Source organism: Somniosus microcephalus, chromosome 31 (assembly GCF_052327205.1).
Source record: "Somniosus microcephalus isolate GS21.2 chromosome 31, FLI_Smic_1.0, whole genome shotgun sequence".
Classification (NCBI taxonomy): domain Eukaryota; kingdom Metazoa; phylum Chordata; class Chondrichthyes; order Squaliformes; family Somniosidae; genus Somniosus; species Somniosus microcephalus.
Genome location: NC_141017.1, coordinates 27,568,255 through 27,591,880, shown reverse-complemented (window position 1 = coordinate 27,591,880; position 23,626 = coordinate 27,568,255). Strand labels below are relative to the sequence as shown.

Here is a 23,626-nt window from a genome sequence, read left to right as displayed (position 1 = left end):
GATTCATGATGGCAAGGCAAGGGACAAGAACGACTTCACTAACACAAGCCAAAGTGAAGTACCCAATCTAAATGCAACAACCGGTTCAAAACAAATTCATCTCTGGGGTTACGGTTTGAAAAAACAAGTTCAAGATAATTAACGGAGTTGAACACCAGACTCTGTTAATGGCCTTTTTTAATATTCCTTTAACCTTTGACCCTCGGACGCCATTTTGACTCTCTGCTTTAATATGACGAATAGGCCAAAATGACAAAGCTGGAACATTTAAACATAGAAACATAGAAGATAGGAGCAGGAGTAGGCCATTCGGCCCCTCGAGCCTGCTCCGCCATTCAATGCGATCATGGCTGATCATCCAAATTCAGTACCCTGTCCCTGCCTTCTCCCCATATCCCTTGATCCCTTTAGCCTTAAGAAATATATCCAACTCTTTCTTGAATATATTTAATGAATTGGCCTCTACTGCCTTCTGTGGTAGAGAATTCAATTTCTATACTTGCTGCTTGTAGCATGATTTTCGGCCCATGTTCTTCAATTTTACAATCTGAAAGGCAGTGGAAATGAATGTCTCTGAGTGGATCTGAGTAACGAGTCACTTGCTCTAATTATGCATAGAATTAATACGGGATTCCTTCTCCTCTACCTCCCCACCCCAACCCAAAAATTAGAGTGCCCCATTGGCTAGCAGCTCACCGAGTAACATGCCCTACCAAGCAAGTCTAGATGGCCAGCAATCTCTGGCCATCTGGTCCAAAGGGAGGACCTTTTAGTAAGTTATTCATATTGCACCAGCTGCTGTCTTATTTGTGGCAAAGGCCTAAGTATCTCACTGTTCTGAAGGAAAGACATGAATCTAATTAACAATTTATATCGTATTTATAGAACTGTAACCATCATGTTCTTCTGACACTGAGGTAAACTGCAGAAAGAGCCTTGGTTGCCCAAAAAATCCCAGACAGAAATCTTTATGCGTTGCAAAAAAAAAACCAATTAAATGCAAATTTGTTTCTATTCGGGGAAAAGGGCCTCATGACTGAGTTGTGAAGTTATACTTCACTGCTGTGAATATGATATGTACAGAACAAACCCTGACAGCAACAGACCTGAAACTGTCACATCACAGTCTAGTGAAACAACTGTTGCCACTAATTGGGCAATCTCAGTATGAAAGGCCCCCAGGATAAAGAACATGGAGGGGTGGAAGTCATACTGGTGGGCGGGGGGAGTTGCACTCAGAAAGACGGGCCGAGCTTATTACTGGAGCAGTCTAGGGGAGCCCAAATCTTTATTTGACCCATGTCACGGTGCGTTTGATGCTGGCGTTGGAAGCAAAATGGAAATGTTACCCTTCCCCGGCACTCATCAGCTTGGTGAGTGAGCGCAGTTTTATCTTTATTTTTTTTTTAATGTTAATTTATACAGAGTGTCCCGTCTAAGTTTGAGAGCTTAACAATAGGTTGCTGTCAAATCAAAGCTTCCAGATCCAACATAACTAACGGGCAAAATACAAATCAAAGCAAATCAGACCCTGCCATTTCAAACTGCTTAGCTCATTCCTGTGATGAAATGAGAAGGAACTCAACTGGGCCAGCAGTGGAAGCTCTATATCGGGCCTGAGGTTGTCTACGCTTAGGAGGAGGGTGGAGGAGGAACAGCTAGGGTTTCTTCTGGTGATTGCTACCCAAGGGCTTGTGCTAGCATGGTTTTGTGTGTGTGTGTGTGCATGTATATGTACGTGCGTGTGGGCATCTGCGTGCATATGTATATGTACGTCTGTGTATGTATGTCCGTGCATGTGGGCATCTGCGTGCATATGTATATGTACGTATGTGTATGTATGTCCATGCGTGTGCGTTCATGCATATGTTCGTGTGTACACACCTCAGGAGAGGACAGCTTGAGACTCTGCCAAAACACCTCCCAATGGTGAAATAGTCACTCACCCCCTCTGTATAGCTATTTTAAAACTGTACCTTGATTTTAAAATTCTCAACCTTGTCGTCAAATCCCTCCATGGCCGCGCCCCCCCCCCCCCCTCCCTATTTCTGTAATCTCCTCCGGCCCCACAACCCCCGGGATTTCTGTACTCCTCCAATTCTGGCCTCTTGAGCATCCCGCCCCCCCCCCCACCGATTTCAATCACTGCACTGTTGGCGGCCATGCCTTCAGATGGCAAGGCCCTAAGCTCTGAAATTCCCTCCCTAAACCTCTCCGTCTCTCTACCTCTCTCTCTCCCACTTCAAGACTCTCCTTAAAACCTACCTCTTTGACCAAGCACCTGCCCTATTATGTGACTTGGTGACATGTTTTGTTTAAAGCGCATTTGTGAAGCCCCTTTGGATGTTTTACTACGTTAAAGGCACTATATAAATGCAAATAGTTTTTGTTGTTGCTCACGCATGAACAATGGCCACTTGGATGATGTAGCAGAAGGTAACCAATACGTATAAAGCAATAGCCCATGACAGGACTTTCAGGATCGGAATAAACGAGCGTGCTGGGATAGCAGCCATACAGGTTAATGGAGTAAGATGGTTTGGGTTGTCCTTCAGTGGTGTCAATGAAGTTTGGCTTCACTTGAACATGTGGATTAATCAGTCTGTCGCATTGTAGAACTTCATTTTTTTTTGGGGTGATCTAAATCTTGGCTTTGAAGAGTCAAAGCAATTATGAAAGCAGGGAGTTTGGATCAGTGTTGGGCTTCAAAGCCAAAAGGCCTCTCCATAAGGGCAACAAGTCAACCCTGCAAGACCCTCTCGCTATGTAGGTAGGGCTCTTGACATGCCCAGACTCACCCGAGCCCGCATTCAACGCTAAATTGTGTTGACCTTCCTCGTCCGACAGCTAGCCATTTCCAGAATATGCACAACAATGCACTGACAACCCTCCTCCATTACCCTGCGGCAAAACCATACACTGGTGTCCCCAAATACATGTTTGCATTCTAAATCTTATCTGAGGAAGGATGTTCTTGCCATGGAGTGAGTGCAGCGAAGATTCACCAGACTGATACCTGGGATGGCAGGAATGACGTATGAGGAGAGATTGGGTCGATTGGGCTTATACTCGCTGGAGTTAAGAAGAATGAGAGGGGATCTCATTGAAACTTATAAAATTCTAACAGGACTGGACAGACTAGATGCAGGAAGGATGTTCCCGATGGCGGGGGGTGTCCAGAACCAGGGGTCACAGTCTAAGGATAAGGGGTAAGCCATTTAGGACTGAGATGAGGAGGAATTTCTTCACCCAGAGAGTGGTGAACCTGTGGACTTCTCTACCACAAAAGGCAGTTGAGGCCAATTCATTAAATATATTCAAGAAGGAGTTAGATGTATTTCTTAAGGCAAAGGGATCAAGGGATATGGGGAGAAGGCAGGGACAGGGTACTGAATTTGGATGATCAGCCATGATCTCATTGAATGGCGGTGCAGGCTCGAGGGGCCGAATGGCCTACTCCTGCTCCTATCTTCTATGTTTCTAAATGAAAATAATGGAAAAAGAACTGGGATTCACAGCATTTGAATTGCATCCCAAATGAGATGAGGAGAAATTTCTTCACTCAGAGGGTTGTGAATCTTTGGAATTCTCTGCCCCAGAGGGCTGTGGATGCTGAATCGTTGAGTATATTCAAGGCTGAGATCGATAGCTTTTTGGGCACTAAGAGAATCAAGGGATATGGGGATCGGGCAGGAAAGCGGAGTTGAGGTCGAAGATCATTGAATGGCGGAGCAGGCTCGAGGGGCCGTATGGCCTACTCCTGCTCCTATTTCTTATTCACACAAGTTGTTCATCTCTAGACTGCTGCTGTCTCTGCTCCCCTCACTAAGAGGTGCATCTATGCACAACAGTACAAACAGCTCGGGCCATCCTTTCCCGGGTCATCCATGCCTTTGTTACCTCTAGACTTGACTATTCCAACGCACTCCTGGCTGGCCTCCCACATTCTACCCTACGTAAACTTGAGGTCATCCAAAGCTCGGCTGCCCGTGTCCTAACTCGCACCAAGTCCCGTTTGCCCATCGCCCCTGTGCTCGCTGACCTACATTGGCTCCCGGTTAAGCAACGCCTCGATTTCAAAATTCTCGTCTTTGTTTTCAAATCCCTCCATGGCCTCGCCCCTCCCTATCTCTGTAATCTCCTCCAGCCCCACAATCCCCGGGATATCTGCACTCCTCCAATTCTGTCCTCTTGAGCATCCCTGATTATAATTGCTCAACCTTTGGTGGCCGTGCCTGCTGTTGCCTGGGCCCTAAGCTCTGGAATTCCCTGCCTAAACCTCTCTGCCTCGCTACCTCTCTCTCCTCCTTTAAGACGCTCCTTAAAACCCACCTCTTTGACCAAGCTTTTGGTCACCTGCCCTAATTTCTCCTTATGTGGCTCGGTGTCAAATAATTTTTTTTGTTTTTTAACACTCCTGTGCAGCGCCTTGGGACATGTTACTACATTAAAGGCGCTATATAAATACAAGTTGTTGTTGTTGTTCGAACTAGTTATTCGTGTGATTGTGTATGCTATTACTGAGGACGGAGCTGAGGAACAAAGGGGCAAGGACGTAGGGTAGCTCCTTCATAGGACCTTCGTAACTCACTCATGACTTGGTCAGTTGGGTGCATTAGGCATTCTTACCAACGTTTCTTGCCATGTATGCTCTCCTGGACTAGTTGCGATCGCCTAGATGGGTCAGAGAGGAATTTCCCAGATTTCCCCCCCCGCCCCCCCCCCCCCCCCGCAAATTGACTGGGGGGTTTTGTCCTCGTTCAGGAGCGCACAAGGTTTCGGGTGGGGTGGAGAGTGTATATGTTGTGATACACAAGGTATCGCAATGGTGTGGGGCAGGCTGGTTGGACCAGAGGGACTTTACCTGTGCATCATTGTTTGTGTATGTTCATATAACTGAGATGCTAGTGCAGTAATGGTGCGGCGGTCTGACAGGGCTATAATCCAGGAATAATGTTCCTCATGAAAACAGGGTACAATCAGCTGCAAAGTTGGTGGGGTTCTGGTTTCCTGCGTTTGAATTTCAGAATGAATACACGATTATTGGAGCAGAGCCTGTAGGTTTCTGATCTCAGATTGTAGAAGCCAATATGCACCTTGAGGTTATTAATATTTTGAACATAATAAAACGGCTCAGACAAAAAAAAAGAGCATTCAGATTTATTCAGTAGATTGTCGCAAATGTTAATCACCCTTTGAGTAAGTGTTTTTCTCATCTTCCAATTTCTGTTTCCATTTTGCTTTCTGCTACAATAGCAAAATACTGCGGATGCTGGAAATCCGAAATAACAACAGGAAACACTGGAAAAACTCAGCAGGCCAGGCAACATCCGTGGAGAGAGAAACAGAGTCAATGTTTCAGGTCGATGACCCTTCGCCAGTTCTGACGAAAGGTCATCGACCTGAAACGTTAACTCTGTTTCTCTCTCTCCACGGATGCTGCCTGGCCTGCTGAGTTTATCCAGTGTTTTCTGTTGCTTTCAGCTAATTTGATGTAAATGTACACCCCTTTGTACTACTGGCCTGAATTACCTTGAAGTAACCGTCTTTTTTTAATATCACAGAATCACACAGAATCACAGAAACCCCACAGTGCAGATAGAGGCCATTCGGCCCATCGAGCCTGCACCGACACATATCCCACCCGATCCCCGTAACCCCTACACCAACACATATCCCACTCTATCCCCGTAACCCCACGTATTTAATCCCCCTAACACTAAGGGTCAATTTATCATAGCCAATCAACCTAACCCGCACATCTTTGGACTGTGGGAGGAAACCGGAGCACCCAGAGGAAACCCACGCAAACACGGGGAGAATGTGCAAACTCCACACAGACAGTCACCTGAGGCCAGATTTGAACCCGGGTCCCTGGCGCTGTGAGGCAACAGTGCTAACCACTATGCCACCGTGCTCATTTAATAGTTTTATATTCTTCAGTGAAGTCCCCACTTAGCTGTCCCTTTAAGGCTTGCTCTTCTGTCCTTCCTCTCCAATGCACCAATCGCACCATAGAAACAGCACAGCAGGAGGCCATTCGGCCCATCGTGCCTGTGCCGGCTCTTTGGTAGAGCTGTCCAATTAGTCCCATTTCCCCCCCGCTCTTACCCCATAACCCTGCAATTTTTTTTTCCTTTTTAAGTATTTATCCAATTCCCTTTTGAAAGTTAGCTTTAAACCTGCTCACACCACCCAATCAGGCTGCGCATTCCAGATCGTAACAACTCGCTGCATAAAAAAAAATGTCTCGTCTCCCTTCCAGTTCTTTTGCCAATTATCTTAACTCTGTGACCGCTGGTTACCAGCCCTCCTGCCGGCGGAAACAGTTCCTCCCCAGCTACTCCATCAAAACACTTCATGATTTTGAACACCTCTTATTAAATCTCCCATTTAACCTTCTCTGCACTAAGGCGAGCAATCCAGGCTTCTCTAGTCTCTCTACATAACTGAAGTCCCTCATCCCTGGTTTCACCGCCCCATTCCCACTCGGACCTCACCGTCCTCGGCCTCTTGCATTGTTCCACGGAAGCTCACCGTAAACTCGAGGAACAGCACCTCATCTTCCGATTAGGCACTTTACAGCCTTCCGGACTCAATATCGAGTTCAACAATTTCAGATCATAACCTCGGCCCCTATTACATTTTTACATATATTTTTTATCCAGACCTTTGTTTTGGCCTTTCCCCACCACCCCCCCTTCCCTTTTTTTTCCTCTCTCCCACATGGCAACTGTCTCCCATTCTGCCAGCACATTTCACACCTAATCTAGAGCTGTCTTTTGTCTCTACTAGTCCCATCACCATCTCATCTCGTTTTGAATACCTCTTAATGTCTCTTCTCTTTTGTTCTCTCCCAGCATGGCCTCTTAATCTATTTCATTTCCTGTGCTTCTTTAGTCTTGACAAAGGGTTTTCACCCGAAACGTTGACTCTAATTCTCTCTCCACGGATGTTGCCTGGCCTGCTGAGTTTTTCCAGCATTTTCAGTTGTTATTTCGGATTTCCAGCATCTGCAGTATTTTGCTATCGTACCATTCTAGTAAATCTTGTTTGTTCCGCCAGCCAGCAGGGATAGTATGCGCGTCTCAATGTGCCACTCCATGGAGCGGGCAGTACTAGGTTAGCTCCCAGTTTATTGGTTTTGCGGTCACAGCCTGTCTATAAACTACAAGACAACCATCAGAGGTGGGACTCCTCCCCACAGGGCAGAAAAAGATAAAAGGCCAGCATTTATTGCCCATCCCTAATTGCCCTTGAGAAGGTGGCGGTGAGCCGCCTTCTTGAACTGCTGCAGTCCGTGTGGTGAAGGTACTCCCACAGTGCTGTTAGGGAGGGAGTTCCAGGATTTTGACCCAGCGACGATGAAGGAACAGCCGATATATTTCCAAGTCAGGATGGTGTGTGACTTGAAGGGGAACTTGGAGGTGGTGGTGTTCCCATGTGCCTGCTGCCCTTGTCCTTCTAGGTGGTAGAGGTCGTGGGTTCGGGTGGTGCTGCCGAAGAAGCCTTGGCGAGTTGCTGCAGTGCATCTTGTAGATGGTACACACTGCAGCCACGGTGCGCCGGTGGTGGAAGGAGTGAATGTTTACGGTGGTGGACGGGGTGTCAATCAAGCGGGCTGCTTTGTCCTGGGTGGTGTCGAGCTTCTCGAATGTTGTTGGAGCTGCAGTCATCCAGGAAAAGTGAAAGGGAAACAGGCATGAGACTGGAAGTGTACCTACTATTAGCTGAAATTATCACTGGGGTTTTGGGGAACAGACTCCCTGGATTCTGCACATCAAAAATATGACGTCTCTACATTCCACTCTTCACCTGACCCCTCTTCTTACACATGCAATAAAGATGCCCCGATAGAATCCTCTAGCATTAACGTGCTGTAATCATAAAAACGGGGAATTTCCCATTTGCCCAGGTAATGGAGTCTTGCTGTAAATGTATTAACTGAGTTTAGAAGAATGAGAGGGGATCTCATTGAAACGTATAAAATTCTGACAGGGCTAGACAGACTGGATGCAGGGAGGATGTTTCCCCTGGCTGGGGGGTCTAGAACGAGGGGTCACAGTCTCAGGATACGGGTTAGGACATTTAGGACTGAGATGAGGAGAGATTTCTTCACTCAGAGGGTGGTGAACCTATGGAATTCTCTGCACCTGAAGGCTGTGGAGGCCAAGTCACTGAATATATTTAAGAAGGAGATCGATAGATTTCTAGACACAAAAGGCATCAAGGGGTATGGGGAGAGCGCGGGAATATGGTATTGAGATAGAGGATCAGCCATGATCATATTGAATGGCGGAGCAGGCTCGAAAGGCCGAATGGCCGACTCCTGCTCCTATTGTTCTATGTTTCTATGTTCAAACGTACCACAATTAGCAAACGTGTCAATTACTAGCGACTGGGCCAGCCAAGGGCATGTAGATATCCTGTTGCGAGATTCTAGGCTCAAGCTCACAACCCACAAGAACCGCTGGTGCATTAACGCGCTGACTGGCGCTCAGAATTACGTGCACATCTGACATTCACAACTCACCCACATTACGTTATTTAACGACGCAAAGACTTATCTCGGGGCCTGGCTGACTTGATATTTTTTGGGGGACGAATGGGAATGAGTGACGGGTTCGTGACAAGCCAAGGCTACAGCAGCTCCTGAACTCCAGCCAAACTGTCTCAACCCAACACTTAGCCGAGTTTTCATCCTCAAAAAACTCCCCCCCTGACCCCCCGCCGCCACCAGCCTGGAAGGTTTGAAGCCCACCCCTCGATCCTACGCGAATCTGGAAAACATTGTCCTACACTGGTTTACAAGTCCTCCTTCAGTGCTCAGCGAGTTAACAGTCAGAATCCCGTTATCTAGCTCTCACTAAAATTAAATTGACTATTAATGGAAACTGGGGGAGGGTTGGTTGCTGTGTAACAAATATATATACACACACACACACACACCAGAGGCTGGCAATTGTGCCATTCTCAATAAAACAGCTGGGCTAAATTACCTCAGCGTGCTCAGCAAGTCAGTCAGTACATTTATCACAAAATGGTGATGGTGGTGCTTCATTCTCGAGCACACTGACCCTTCCATGGCAGCTTCGGTACGGCTGAGGAAATTAGGCCCCAGGCTGCAGAGATATGTTCAAGCAGCGGCATCTGGGACGTTGAGTTACCTCCCTGAGGTGAAATGATGAAGCCTTGTTGCTGGTGTCTGTTTTTTTTCTCTCTCGCTCTCTGTGTAATGAAGAGGTCTGTCATCAATTGTAGCATTCGGTTAAATACAACAAAAAGAGGAAGAGGAGCCAGCTTGTGTCTCGAGCGCAAAAAAAAAGGCCATTTCAACAAAAAAAACAGGATTTGATGTTATGGGGCTGAGGAGGGTGGGGGAGGAAGAGAGAATCATACCCAAAGAGAATAAGCTGTAAACCTCCCAGGAGCTTCACTAACACCTTTATAGTTTGCACAGATCTAATTCCACAAGGAAAGCCGAGTGACAAAACGAGGAACAATACCATGACGAGAATTTCAAAATCAATCTACTGTTTTAACACTGCTGTTGGCAATTTTATTATTTATTAAAAAAAAACAGATTTATTTCTATAAATAGATTTACGTTGGGGATTTTCAAATGATATTTATTGTGTGCGGCAGGCCACAGTAATGGATGGAACCATTGTTGTTCAGAGCAGAGACTAGCACTGAGCCATTTTTAAAACGAGGGAGGGAGCAAAAACGAAACAGGGAACATCACAGTGATTATGCAAATGAGTTTCGATGTGGTACAATTTATTCTGCGCTTCGGTTTAAAATGTGCCACAGAATTTATCTGCGTGCATGGTGAAAACAATGATACGCACTGACCAAACCGTTGGCTCAGATGCTGGCGCCAGCCATTTCTGCCCCGCCCCCCCGCTTCAGTCAAAAATCGTCAATTTTTTATTCCCCCCTCCCTCCTAAGATTTAAATGCAGTCAGATCCTCCGCATCGCCCATCCCCCCCACCCCCATCCTTGCCAGCACAGACTAATCCCAAATAAGACAAAAACAGCTCTCTATTTTGCCAATACCACTACCGTTGGTGCTTAACTGAAGCGTCGCCTCTTGTTCCAAATCCGCCAACATACACGTTCTTTTACTGCCCCGTCTCCTCACTATATCCATGTCAAGACACAACACCGGCTCCTGCTTCAGCTCATTTTTTTCCCCAGCACCTTTTACGACTGAATTACCTCACGTTCTTTCCCATCTTCTTCAACCTTGGCTCAGTCGGGACTTTTGCTCTTCAGCCGGGTTTCTTGGAGGTGGGGGTGGGTGTGGGGGGGGGGGGGGGGGGGGGTCAGGTCCTGGTTAGACCTGCCGAGGCTTTGCGTTCACGCTTTATGACAGCCCGAAATAAATGTCCAATATCTTTTTTTAAGTCAAGGAACCGAGATGAAGGAGCAATAGTGCAGGGCAACAGCCAGGAGGCAAAGAGTAGGGCAGAAGATGAAGTCCTCTTCTTCTTAGGCAGTCCCTCAGAACCGAGGATGACTTGCTTCCACATTAAAAATGAGTTCGCAGGTGACTGATGAGTCCAGTGCGGGACCTACAGTCTCTGTCACAGGTGGGGCAGACGGTGGTTGAAGGAGCGGGTGGGTGGGGTGCTTGGGTTGACGTGCGCTGCTTGCGTTTGTCTTCCGCTTGCTCCCGGCGAAGAGACTCGAGGTGTTCGGCGCCTTCCCGGATGCTTCTCCTCCACTTTGTGTGGTCTTGTGCCAGGGATTCCCAGGTGTCGATGGGGATATTACACTTTTTCAAGGAGGCTTTGATGGTGTCCTTGAAGCGTTTCCTCTGCCCACCTGGGGCTCTCTTGCCGTGCCGGAGCTCCGAGTAGAGCGCTTGTTTTGGGAGTCTCGTATCGAGAAGATGAAGTAACTCAATAGGTGGTGGTTAGGGGGACGTCAACGATGGGTTTTAAAAGCCTATCGACAGTAGGAGGAATAAAAGACTGAGTGAGGCAAGAGGAATTACAAAAGCAAAATACTGTGGATGCTGGAAATCTGAAATAAAAAACAGAAAATGCTGGAACTACTCAGCAGGTCAGGCAGCATCTGTAGAGAGAGAAACAGAGTTAACGTTTCAGGTCGATGACCCTTCGTCAGAACTGGAAAAAGTTGGAGATGGAACAGGTTCTTAAGCAAGTGTAGGGGCAGGGTAAGGGGGCGGGGAGGAAAGAACAAAAGGGAAGGTCTGTGATAGGATAGAAACATAGAAGATAGGAGCAGGAGTAGGCCATTCGGCCCCTCGAGCCTGCTCCGCCATTCAATGAGATCATGGCTGATCATCCAAATTCAGTACCCTGTCCCTGCTTTCTCCCCATATCCCTTGATCCCCTTAGCCTTAAGAAATATATCTAACTCCTTCTTGAATATATTTAATGAATTGGCCTCAACTGCCTTCTGTGGTAGAGAATTCCACAGGTTCACCACTCTCTGGGTGAAGAAATTCCTCCTCATCTCAGTCCTAAATGGCTTACCCCTTATCCTTAGACTGTGACCCCTGGTTCTGGACTCCCCCGCCATCGGGAACATCCTTCCTGCATCTAGTCTGTCTAGTCCTGTCAGAATTTTATAAGTTTCAATGAGATCCCCTCTCATTCTCCTAAACTCCAGTGAATATAAGCCTAATCGACCCAATCTCTCTTCATACGTCATTCCTGCCATCCCAGGTATCAGGGTGGAAGGCAGGAGAGATTAAGAGATAAAAGGGATGATGGTGCGAGGCAAGAGGAGATGGTAATGGGACAAGTTAAGAAACAAAAGATGACCAAAAGAGGAATTACAATGCTGTCTAGTACTCTATCCGTCTTTCGAATGAGACGTTAAACCGAGGCCCCCTCTGCCCTCTCGAGTGGACGTAAAAGATCCCACGGCCACTATTCGAAGAAGAGCAGGGGGGAGTCCTCCCCGGTGTCCTGGGGCCAACATTTATCCCTCAACCTACATCACAAAAACAGATTATCTATTCATTGTCACGTTGTGGGAGCTTGCTGTGCACGAATTGGCTGCCGCATTTCCCACATTACAACAGTGACTGCGCTTTAGAAAAAGTACTTCATTGGCGGTAAGGCTCTTAGGGATGTCCTGAGGTCATGAAAGGTGCTATAAAAGTTTGTTTTTTCTTTCCCTCACTGTCGGGCAAGCGTTCCATTCTATTTATCTATATTAGGTGGTTGAGAGTGGACAATGCAATAGCAAAATACTGCAGATGCTGGAAATCTGAAATAACAACAGAAAACGCTGGAAATACTCAGCAGGCCAGGCAGCATCTGTGGAGAGAGAAACAGAGTTAACGTTTCAGGTCTGGGACCCTTCATCAGAGAGTGGACAATGGCCTGGTCTGGTCTGTCCTCGTGTTTTCGAAGCATGCTGTGGATCATTCAGTGCTGTAAAGTGAAGGACTCTGCAAACTGCTCTTGATTTACTCAGTCTCCTTTCCTGTTCTTTCAACCTTGGTGGTGCCCTGGACCATTGGCATCGGCTTTTGATGTAGGTTTCTCATTCTTTTTTTTTAAAAGAGCTGCCTCAAAAGATGTTCATATCGCATATCAGATTCGTAATCCGGTTTGACAGGCTGTCCTCTCCTGGACTTGCACACTATTATTTCTAATTTATTGGAAAGGGGAGAAAAAATTCTTATCAGGAACAAAGGAACAGGAGTCGGACATTCGGCCCCCTTGAGCCTGTTCCGCCATTGAATGAGATCATGGCTGATCTGCGGCCCAACTCCATCCACCCGCCTTGCTTCCAGATCCCTCAATATCCGTGGCTGGCAAAATATTTACACATCTTTTAAATTTAAAATAATGAATTGAGCTAGCATCTACTGCTTTTTGTGGGAGAGGGTTCCACACTTCTACCCCCCACCCTCCCACTTTGTATGAAGGAAAAATATATTCCTTAATCATCCCTGAAGCTGAAAGTGGGCCAGAAATAGTTGCCAACTGGACTGTCCAGCTTGATCGGAACTGTTCCAGATTTGATGACACGTCGACTGTCTCCTGGCATCCGAATGAATTGCCCTGGGATAACTTAATGTCCCCGCTTTTAACTGTGCCATTTTTTTTTTAAGGAATTCACTTACAATTTGCTCCTCGCCATCTATTGGAATGTACTTGCATAAAAAAAACGCTTGAAGTTAATCTATGTACTATGTGCACCTCAAGGGTGAACAGTTAAAAGATTATCCTCCCCTCACACTCTCCCCCCCAAACTGAGCACGTACTAATTAAGAATATAAGAACATAAGAAATAGGAGCAGGAATAGGCCACTCGGCCCCTCAAGCCTGCTCTGCCATGCAATAAGACCTTGGGCTCAAAGCCACTTCCCTGCCCGCTCCCCATAACCCTTCACTCCCTTATCTTGCAAAAATCTGTCTATCTCCACCTTAAATGTATTTAATGACCCAGCCTCCACCGCTCTCTGGGGCAGAGAATTCCACAGATTTACGACCCTCTGGGAGAAGAAATTCCTCCTCATCTCAGTTCTAAAAGGGCGACCCTTTATTCTGAAACTATGCCCCCGAGTTCTAGATTTCCCCACGAGGGGAAACATCCTCTCTGCATCTACCCTGTCGAGCCCCCTCGGTATCTTATATGTTTCAATAAGATCACCTCTCATTCTTCTAAATTCCAATGAGTATAGGCCCAGCCTGCTCAACCTTTCTTCATAAAGTCAACCCCCCTCATCTCTGGAATTAACCTAGTGAATCGTCTCTGAACTGCCTCCAATGCAAGTATATCCTTCCTTAAATAAGGAGACCAAAACTGTTTGTGCAGGACCTTCCATTTCCATTATGGCTCTCTCAAACGGAGAAAAGTTGGAATAGAAGGATAAACTCCTAGTGGGAGCTGTTCTCAAAAGGGAATGAGGGTCAGACTACAGCACTGCGGTGCTGATTCCCCACCCCTGCACCCAATGAAGCAGGAAGAGTAGGAGAGGTGGTGAGGTAACTCAACGAGTGATGTTTAGGTGCTGGCGAGGACGGGTCAGCCCACAGCCCTGCGACCTCTGCCGCCAAGCAGGACAAGAGCAGCAATGTCATTGGAACACCACTACCTCCATGTTCTCCACCAAATCACAGACCATTCTGACTTGGACACGGTTCCTCCATTGTCACTGGGTCAAAACCCTGCCCAACATCATGGTGGGAGCATCATCGGCACAAAGATTACAGCAGTGTAAGGAGAAGGTTCCTCACCATCTTCTCAGGACAACTAGGATTGGCCAATAAATGCGGCCCTGTCGGCATCCTGAGAAAAAATATTTTTAAAAACAATTTGCCCCACAGTGAGAAGCCTACATTCCAATGACTTTGAAGGGCTGTCTCCGTTGACATAACAATTGGCAATTTATATTTTTATTCGTCAAACACCATGTCACAGCGGAACAATCGGTGCCTAAAAAAGATTTGCATTTATATTGCACCTTTCACAGCATCAGGACATCCAAAGCACTTTTGAAGTGGAGTCACTGTTGTAATGTGGGAAACACAGCAGCCAATTTGCGCACAGCAAGCTCCCGCAAACAGCAATGTGATAATGACCAGATCATCTGTTTTAGTGAAATAACAACAGAAAATGCTGGAAAAACTCAGCAGGTCAGGCAACATCCGTGGAGAGAAATTTGAGTTGACGTTTCGGGTTTGACCCTTCTTCAAAACTGGAGAGAAAAGGAACTAGATCGAAGGCAGGGCTGCGATCGGACAAAAGAATAAAAGAACCAAAAGAAGTAAAAGAGATTAGAAGCTAGACGAGATGGTAATAGGCTGGGATTAGGTGTAATGTTGGTTGAGGGACAAATATTGGCCCCAGGACACCGGGGAGAACTGTCCGTTGAATGGTGCCGCGGGATCTTTTACGTTTACCTGAGGGGGCAAACGGGGCCTTGATTTAAAGCCTCATCCGATAGTGCAGCGCTCCCTCAGTACTGGCACTGGGAGCGTCAGCCTAGATTTTTGCGCTCAAGTCTCTGGAGCGGGACTTGAACCCGCGAACTTCTGACTCAGAGGCGAGAGAGAGAGAGAGCGCCGCCCACTGAGCCACGGCTGACACCTAAAGACAGCGTCGTCATGACGAAAATGGCTCATGGCCGTCCCAGTTGTACCTCCGTCCCCTGGTAAACACGCTGGCTTCTCAGGAAGCGTTGCTGAGACACTAGAAAACAAAGCAAGGTTGTTGGCGAAGCTGGAATGCTCCATAACCGTCATCTGAACCCCATGATTAGATTACTGCCTTGAAAACACTCTCTGGTATTCTGTCTTTTCTCCACTACTTATACTATTCTGATTTTGCGTGGGAGTATGATTCAGATTGAAGTCTTTAGCTTCTTTGCTTCCGGCGACAGTTGTCCCCATCCTTGCTGCACAACTATGTTCTCACCCAAAGATTAATATTTTGCGGCTGATTTATCAAGAAATAATTTGCAATGAATTTACTGGGAAATTGTGTGTTCAAAATCGAGCATTTACCTTTTCTCTCTTAAATGTCTGTTTGCCCAAAGTCGCTCATGCGGGAGTTTTAGATTGGTTGAGTCTGGGGTCATGGCCCATTGGTCCAGTATTGCTATTGTTTGTAATTGATGATTACACTGACATTTCTCATCAGTCGTTTCAGACTGGACCAATCGGCTTATACCCAAAAGAAATTGCTGTGTGTTACAATTGTTTCCAGAGTCTCCCACACCCAATTAATTGACTATGTAGATTATAATACATATACATTTTACTACTGTCTATAAATTAATAAGCTACACACTGAAGCAAACCAAATTGTTTATAAGCTGATGTCCCATCCCCCTAATTGCAGGCCACAACCCCTACTGTCTCTCCCTATTGGGCTGACTACCATGCCTGGTGCCACCAAATAACTACTGTCTGCTGTTGCTCCCTTTCCACTCCTGGGCCCACTCCACACACGGCCTCCCCGCTGCACCCTACCCCCACCCCCCCCCCCTCAATATACTGCAGACTGTGAGCAATGATGGGCGAAATCCATTGCGTATCGCGCTATTGCTAGTTCAGCTGTTGATCATCCCCTCCCATCCTCTCCCGAAGGCACAGACGTGCTGGGATAAGGTTCCAATGAGTGTTGGTCTCTCTCCAGTTCCTCGGTCAAGTGGCCATTTACTCTGGACACTGAGTGACGTAAGAAAACTACTAGGCACTTGGTCTAAGCGTTAAACAAAGCTTTAATCAACTGTTTTACAACATGGAGGTCTAGTTGTGTCCTTCACTAGTTCCTGTTAAGAATGTCCTGCACAAGCTGGGCCCGTGCCTGAGTATTTATACTCTCCCTGGACAGTGCCACCCGTAGGCCGCTCAGTATTATTTCATAAGTCTTTCTTTCATGAATGACTGATTCATGTCACTGAGCATGGGGGTTGTATCAACTGGCTGGTTACTCATTAGTGGGGTTTGGTTTTTTTTCTTCAAATTATTTGTCTTCCCTTTTCCCTCCTCACATCATACACCTTCCACGACCAAGATGAATGGTGGACCCGCATCCAAGCTTCACCCAAAGGTGCTCCGCTGTACGAGAGGCAGTATGGCGTCTGTACAGTAGAGGGTGCAGTTCCACAGATGCCCCCTTCACTATTTTATGCCCAGGTGACGGGTGTTAATGAGTGACTCTTGCCCAGTGTTGGCAAGCAGGGGCATCACAGCCAGGACAGATTCTGCTCTCGCCCCGACATCTACACACATACACTGTTAGCAGAGTCATTGAATGGCAATCAGGAGCAGGGAACCCTGGCTGATTTTCCAATCCCTATTCCAGGGGCGCTGGGGACAATTGTACCTCCCTTTCCACCGCCTTGGCTGAGATCAAGTAAAGCACAGACCGGGGATGGAACCTGGCACTTTCTTGGTACGTATGGTTCAGCTGCTCACTGGATAAAACTCACTGAGCCATCAGGTTTGATGACGATTAAATGAATGACGAGTTCAGTAATTTAGACATCAGGTAGCTGACCACGTGAAATGGTAACCAAAGAGCATGTCAACATCGTTCGCTACCAAGTGGAGGCCGAACTCTTCCCTCGCAGGGAATCATCATCCCCGGGGCCACTGTCTTGCATAGAATCATAGAATGATGCAGCACAGAAGGAGGCCATTTGGCCCATCATGCCTGTGCCGGCTCTTTGGTAGAGCTGTCCAATTAGTCCCACTCCCCCTGCTCTTTCCCCATAGCCCTGTAAATTTTTCCCCTTCAAGCATTTATCCAATTCCCTTTAGAAAGTTACTATTGAATCTGTTTCCACCGCCCTTTCAGGCAGCGCATTCCAGCTCATCATAACTCGCTGCGTAAAAAAAAATGTTCATGTCGCCTCTGGTTCTTTTGCCAATCACCTTAAACCTGTGTCGTCTGGTTACCGACCCTTCTGCCAATGGGAACAGTCTGTCCTTATTTATGCTGTCGAAACCGTTGATGATTTTGAACACCTCTATGAAATCTCCTCCAACCTTCTCTGCTCTCACGAGAATTCTAGGAACCAGCTATACAGCCAAACTGGCTGAGACCTGATTGGCGACGGCCTTCCTATCCTCTCGCCCGGGGGCAGCACAAGGCAAGGGAAGAGGAGGAAATAATTATTCCTTCAAAATATTTTGTTTGGAGATATCATCTCTCGGCAGAGACAGCCTAATTTGAGCATCACCCCCATATTGTACACACAACCGGGTCCAGTCAGGCAGCCCTCGTGTCAAACGAGGCAGCTAACACTACTGCATTAATACGGCAGCCATTGTGGGGACCTCATAAACCAGGCGGACTGAGATCAGTGCTTTGTGTGGGCCCTGAATCAGCCACGTTTCAATCGGTGGGATGGAGACGCAGCTCAAACCTTAGTAAAAAGGCAAATTTTCCCCCTTCCCCGGAATTTGCAGGAACTTTTCTGACATAATAAAACTCACTACGCACCTGGTTTGAGTATAAAGCAAGGCTTTAATCAACTTGTTTCAGAACATGGAAGTCTAGTTGTATTTCACTAGCTCCTTGTCTTACAAAATGTCCCTGGAAAGCTGGGGCCCACGCCCGAGTATTTATACTCCTTGGACGGCGCCACCAGCTGGCTGTCCAGCGTTATTTCACAAGTAGTGTCTTGATGATGAGATTTATAACAGCTTCCTTCTGCCCATTTATCAATTTCAAACCCTTTGATCTCCCCCCCCCCCAAAAAACACACAGAGAAATCCAGTAGGACCCCCAGATTTTCCAAGATTACAAGGGATGACCAGAGTGACCAAGGCCACCGGTTTGTGGCTTTCACAGAAAACCAGATGGAATCATGGAACACGATCCCTAACACTTTGGCTAAAAGAAGCCCCATGGAATAACAATAGGACTCGACTTATTCAGTCGCCATAAGCCAGTGGCCTTGTCTATGGGGAACAGAAGCCCCTTCGTACCTTACAGTCAAGGTTTATTAGATTGCATCCCCCCAAAACACACTGCTATGAATCCAACATAATAAAAAATGTATTCAATCACAGTAGTCCCATAATCTAGTGGCCCAACAATAATTCACGCCAACTGATTACCCTCCAGTGCCCCGACATCATTTACACTGTTGTACAACAGCAACCCCTCAAAACAATCATTTCCATTATCCTGTCATCTCTTGCAGTTCCCAAACCCCTCAACATCGCCCAAGATTTTCCACTGTGGAGCGTTTCACCCATGCTCAACACTGCACTACACAATAGGGTCAGCTATCCCCTCACCACGGGCGAGCCATTCATCAATCAAACTTTCACTGCCTCTGGGGCCTTTTATGCCAAACTGTGGTAACTCAGTAAGCAAATCGTGCCGCACAGAGTAAGCGTAGATGTTCGCGGGATTTGGCGCAAGATGGCGGCGCTCCATGTGAGGTAGGACAAAGTATTCACTTTCACCCGTGCTAAGGGACATGGGTGAAGGATAACTTCACTAGGCACTGGGTGCTTCATGGTATGGTGAGGCTGCTCTGTAAATTCCACATGTAATATTAAATGCAGCCTCTGTACCTCCATGACTCAACTCCGGTGAAACTGGACCAGTTTATTTTGAGATGCTTGCGCGCCATTCCAGCTCAGCCTCAGTTTTGTCCCTATAAGTTTCTAGGGCCCACACCTTTACTGTCACCAAGGATGAACCAACATCCATTTTCAAAGGTGTCGGATTATATTGCCTCTTTGGCCAGCTGCCAATAAAACAAGGCTGATTATTGAAGCACAACGTGATGTGTCAGCTTGGCTCAGTTGGTAGGACTCTAGCCTCTGGATCGGAAGGGTTAGTACTGGGGGAATGCTGCACTGTCAGAGACGCCCATCCTTCAGACGATGACGAGGCATTAAACCAAAGCCTTATCTCCCTGCTCTGGTGGACATTAAAGGTCCCATGGTACGATTCAAAGAAGAGCAGGACATCCTCCTGGTGCCCTAGCCAAAAATTCCCCTCAACCAACACCAATATAACAAAATAGTAACTGATCATCCATTGCGGATTGAGGCATGTTCCTAGTGCAAAATGGCTGCCAAGTTTGGCTACTAACGACAATTACTGCACACAGAAAGAAATTCATTGCGGTTTCAGATGTTCCAGCATGGCAAGGGAGCTATAAAATACAAGTACCTTTACCCATCCAGTTCTCACAGCTCCCAATTGAGATGCACTGCAGTCTCCAACCAGTCCCCACCACCCTCCCCCGCCCCCGATTGACATAGTTCAGATCAACAAGCAAGCAGATTGGAGGGTTGAGTTGGGACCTTGAAGTCCCTGGTGCAGTGACTCACTCCCTGGCTGTACCGCTGCTGCTTCTTGGACCCCCCCCCCCACACCCCCCCGCCACTTTGTATAAAGCAGATCAATTGATATCAACAGTACATTTTTCAGTGCGCCAGCAGGATCTCAGTAGATTATTTTGAGAGCACGTTCTCCGATATTTTTCTAAACCACATCGAATTTCAGCATTAGGATGTCACGGGCAGGTCACGTCTCCGACCTCTGAACTTTGGTTTCACATGTCAACATGGCAAGGACCCATCAAAAGAGGAGACATGATTTGGGCGAAATTTTTAAATTGGGGCCTGCTTGGATTGCCAATCTTGCTCCAATCTCATTCTCACTAGGAAGCACCTAAAAAAGGAGATCACTTTATGGTTATAATTTGCGCGGGCCTTGCTCAAATTCACGGCCTTTGTCTTTCTACTTTAGCAGATAATCAGCACTATGGAAACTCAGGTGGCAAATGGTCCTACAAGCAACAACACATCCAACGGTCCATCCCTCAACAGCACAAACTGCTCCATACCAATGATGGCCGGGCCCTCCGACGACAGCAAGACTAACCTCATCGTCAACTATCTACCACAGAATATGACACAGGAGGAGTTCAAGAGCCTGTTCGGCAGCATCGGGGAGATTGAATCGTGTAAACTCGTCCGCGATAAGATCACAGGTAAAACAAAGAATGCACAATGTTTTGTACGTAGGGCATGACTTTCTCATTTAAATGTCTCGTGCTTTGTCCTAGAGAGTGTGCATCAATCTTATTCTTTGTCTCAGCCGTGGCTCAGTGGGCAGCACTCTCTCTCGCCTCTGAGTCACGAAGGTTGTGGGTTCAAGTCCCACTCCAGAGACTTGAGCACAAAAAGCTAGGTTGAACTCCAGTGCAATATACTGAGGGAGCGCCGCACTGTCGGAGGTGCCGTCTTTCGGATGAGACATTAAACCAAGGTCCCGTCTGCTCTCTCAGGTGGACGTAAAAGATCCCGTGGCACTGTTTCGTGAAGAGCAGGGGAAGTTATCCCCGGTGTCCTGGGGCCAATATTTATTCCTCAATCAACATAGCAAAAAAAATAGATTATCTGGTCATTACCACATTGCTGTTTGTGGGAGCTTGCTGTGTGCAAATTGGATGCGCGCTTCTTACATTACAACAGTGACTGCACGTCAAAAAGTACTCCATTGGCTGTAAAGCGCTTTGGGACGTCCGGTGGTCGTGAAAGGCGCTATAGAAATGCAAGTCTTTCTTTTTGGCTTCACATGCTCACTGAGACGTGGCCTCATGATATGAATATGGACTTCCCATCCCAAAGGGTCACGGGCTTCTCGTCACGGCTACCATTCAAACTCACCTCCTCACAGATGGAGCACTATGTGGCGATGGAGCACTCCATCTACGAGAAGGGCTGGAGATGGACAGAAAGATTACTAGCGGGATTAGGCCTGGGTTGCAGAAGTGTCTCCTAAATATGAAAAGGGGGGTGGGCACCAAGGGTGGTTGTGGGGTAGTCTGGTGTCCAACAGTCCCAACGGCAAGCAACATTTGCCGACCGAAAGCAGAGTCACATTTTATAGGTTTCCGTGGCATAATGTTCGGCTTCAACTGGAGTATTGTGTCCAATTCTGGGCGCCACACTTTTAGGAAAGAGGTCAAGGGTTTGGTGAGGGTGCAGCAGAGATTTACTAGGCATGAGGAACTTCAGTTATGTGGGACTGTTTTCCTCAGAGCAAAGAAGGTTAAGGGAAGATTTAATTGAGGTGTTCAAAATTATGAAGGTTTTGACAGAGTAAATAAGGAGAGACTGGTTCCAGTGGCAGAAGGGTCGGTAAACAGAGGACACCGATTTAAGGTGATTGGCAAAAGAACTAGAGGGGAGACGAGGAGAATTTTTATTTTATTTTATTTTTACACAGCGAGTTATGATGATCTGGAATGCACTGCCCAAGAGGGTGGTGGGAGCAGATTCAATAGCAACTTTCAAAAGGAAATTGTATATATACACACTGGAAGAGGAAAAATCTGCAGGGCTATGGGGACAGAGCGGGGGGGAGGGGGACAGTGGGACTAATTGGACAGCTCTTCCAAAGAGCCGGCACCGGCACCGGCACGATGGGCCGAATGGCCTCCTTCTGTGCTCTGATACCAGAATGATACCGGGGCTTAAAGGGTTAAATTACGAGGACAGGTTGCATAAACTTGGCTTGTGTTCCCTCGGGTTTAGACGGTTGAGAAATGATGTAACTGAGGTGTTTAAAATGATAAAAGGGATTCGATAGGGTAGAGACAGAGAAACTACTTCCTCTGGTGAGGGATTCCAAAACAATCTTAAAATTCCGGGCCATGCAAGGAGTAAAATCAGAAGCACTTTTTCCACTCAAAGGGAAATCTGGAACTCTCTCCCCCCCCCCCCCCAAAGGGCTGTGGATGCTGGGACAATTAAACTTTTCAAGACGGAGATAAACAAATTAATGTTAGTTAAGGGTAGCAATGGATATGGATCCCAATGTTGGGTAAATGCAGTTGAGGTACAGATCAGCCGTGATCTGACTGAATGGCGGAACAGGCTCGAGGGGCCGAATGGCCTCCTGTTGTTTCCAAGTTCCAGAATGGGAAAGCACTCCCAGCTGCGGCAAAGCTCGGGACAGACGCAAATGCAGCATCACCGCGCGGCCAACCCTGACGGTGCCACCTGACCTGGGAGTGCCGATCTTAGCACTGTTGTCTCTAACCTTTGTCAATTGAAAACTTCACACCAGCATCTAAAATCTGCCAAAAGGGGGTTAAGGTCAGAAATAGGTTTCGCGAACAGAATTATTAGGCAAAAGAGGGCCACAGAGGATTTTGTTAGCGGGATGGTGAGACGTTTAAATGTGACACATTTTTTTTAAATTATGACAATTCATGGCCCCTTTATATTAAAGATAAATAAAATTCGTGATTGCACGCCAAAAAAAAATCGATTTGTCCAGATACACAGTCAGCAGAGCAGGAAACGGAGAGCAAAGGTGGGGTGGGGAGGGGGGGAGAAGCGACATAAATTTAGCAATAACTCAGAAGCCTCCATTCATAGAATGGTCACAGCACAGAAGGAGGCCATTCGGCCCGTCGCGCCCGTGCCAGCTCTCTGCAAGAGCCCTTCAGCCAGTCCCACTCCCCCTTGCCCTTTCCCCGTAGCCCTGCAAATTATTTTTCCTTTGGGTACTTATCCAACTCCCTTTTGAAAGCCACGATTGAATCTGCCTCCACCGCCCTCTCAGGCAGTGCATTCCAGATCCTAACTGCTCGCTGCGTAAAAAAAGTTTTTCCTCGTGTCGCCTTTGGTTCGCTTGCCAATCACCTTAAAGCTGTGTCCTCTGGTCCTCGACCCTTCCACCAATGGGAACAGTTTCTCGCTAGCTACTCCATCTAGAGCCCCAAAACTCCCAGAGTTAACTAAGTTCATCAACATTTTAAGAGTTTCTCACACTAACTATCTCAATTTCATTTCGAGATTTCCAACAATGTCAAGGTGAACTGAAAAGTGCTATTCCTATTGTTTTCTAAAGCAAGTTAATATATTAGCAACATTAACTACTTAAAGGAAACGGTAACCCTGTTTGTATTCTAACTGCAAATAAACTGAAGGGTTTCAAATGTACATATATTAATTCTGCAAAGCCGTGGTCTCTGTAACCACTTAGCTTACATATATTGTTGAAGAGAAGGATGGTGCCATTTTCCTTTCTACCTCCAAAAAGTTGCATGTCACTTCCTGTAGCAGACAGGAAGTCCCGTTGCATCACTTCCCGTGGCAAACAGGAAGTGCTACTGCATTTTTCCAAGATTTGCCT

At 46.9% G+C, this 23,626-nt stretch overlaps 1 protein-coding gene across 3 annotated transcripts in view; it reads left to right on the top strand.

The window, feature by feature from the left end:
- Positions 1-23,626, top strand: part of elavl3 (ELAV like neuron-specific RNA binding protein 3) — a 124,551-nt gene that overhangs the window by 33,208 nt on the left and 67,717 nt on the right. Inside the window, exons 1-2 of one of the 3 annotated variants that reach the window (XM_085971678.1) lie at positions 16,321-16,897; positions 20,225-20,468. In XM_085971678.1, coding sequence (XP_085827804.1) covers positions 16,877-16,897; positions 20,225-20,468 — 265 coding nt within the window. In that variant the 5' untranslated portion in view covers positions 16,321-16,876. Of the gene's footprint in view, positions 1-16,320; positions 16,898-20,224; positions 20,469-23,626 lie in introns of those variants that run through there. The other 2 variants (XM_085971675.1, XM_085971677.1) reach the window with 2 other exon arrangements.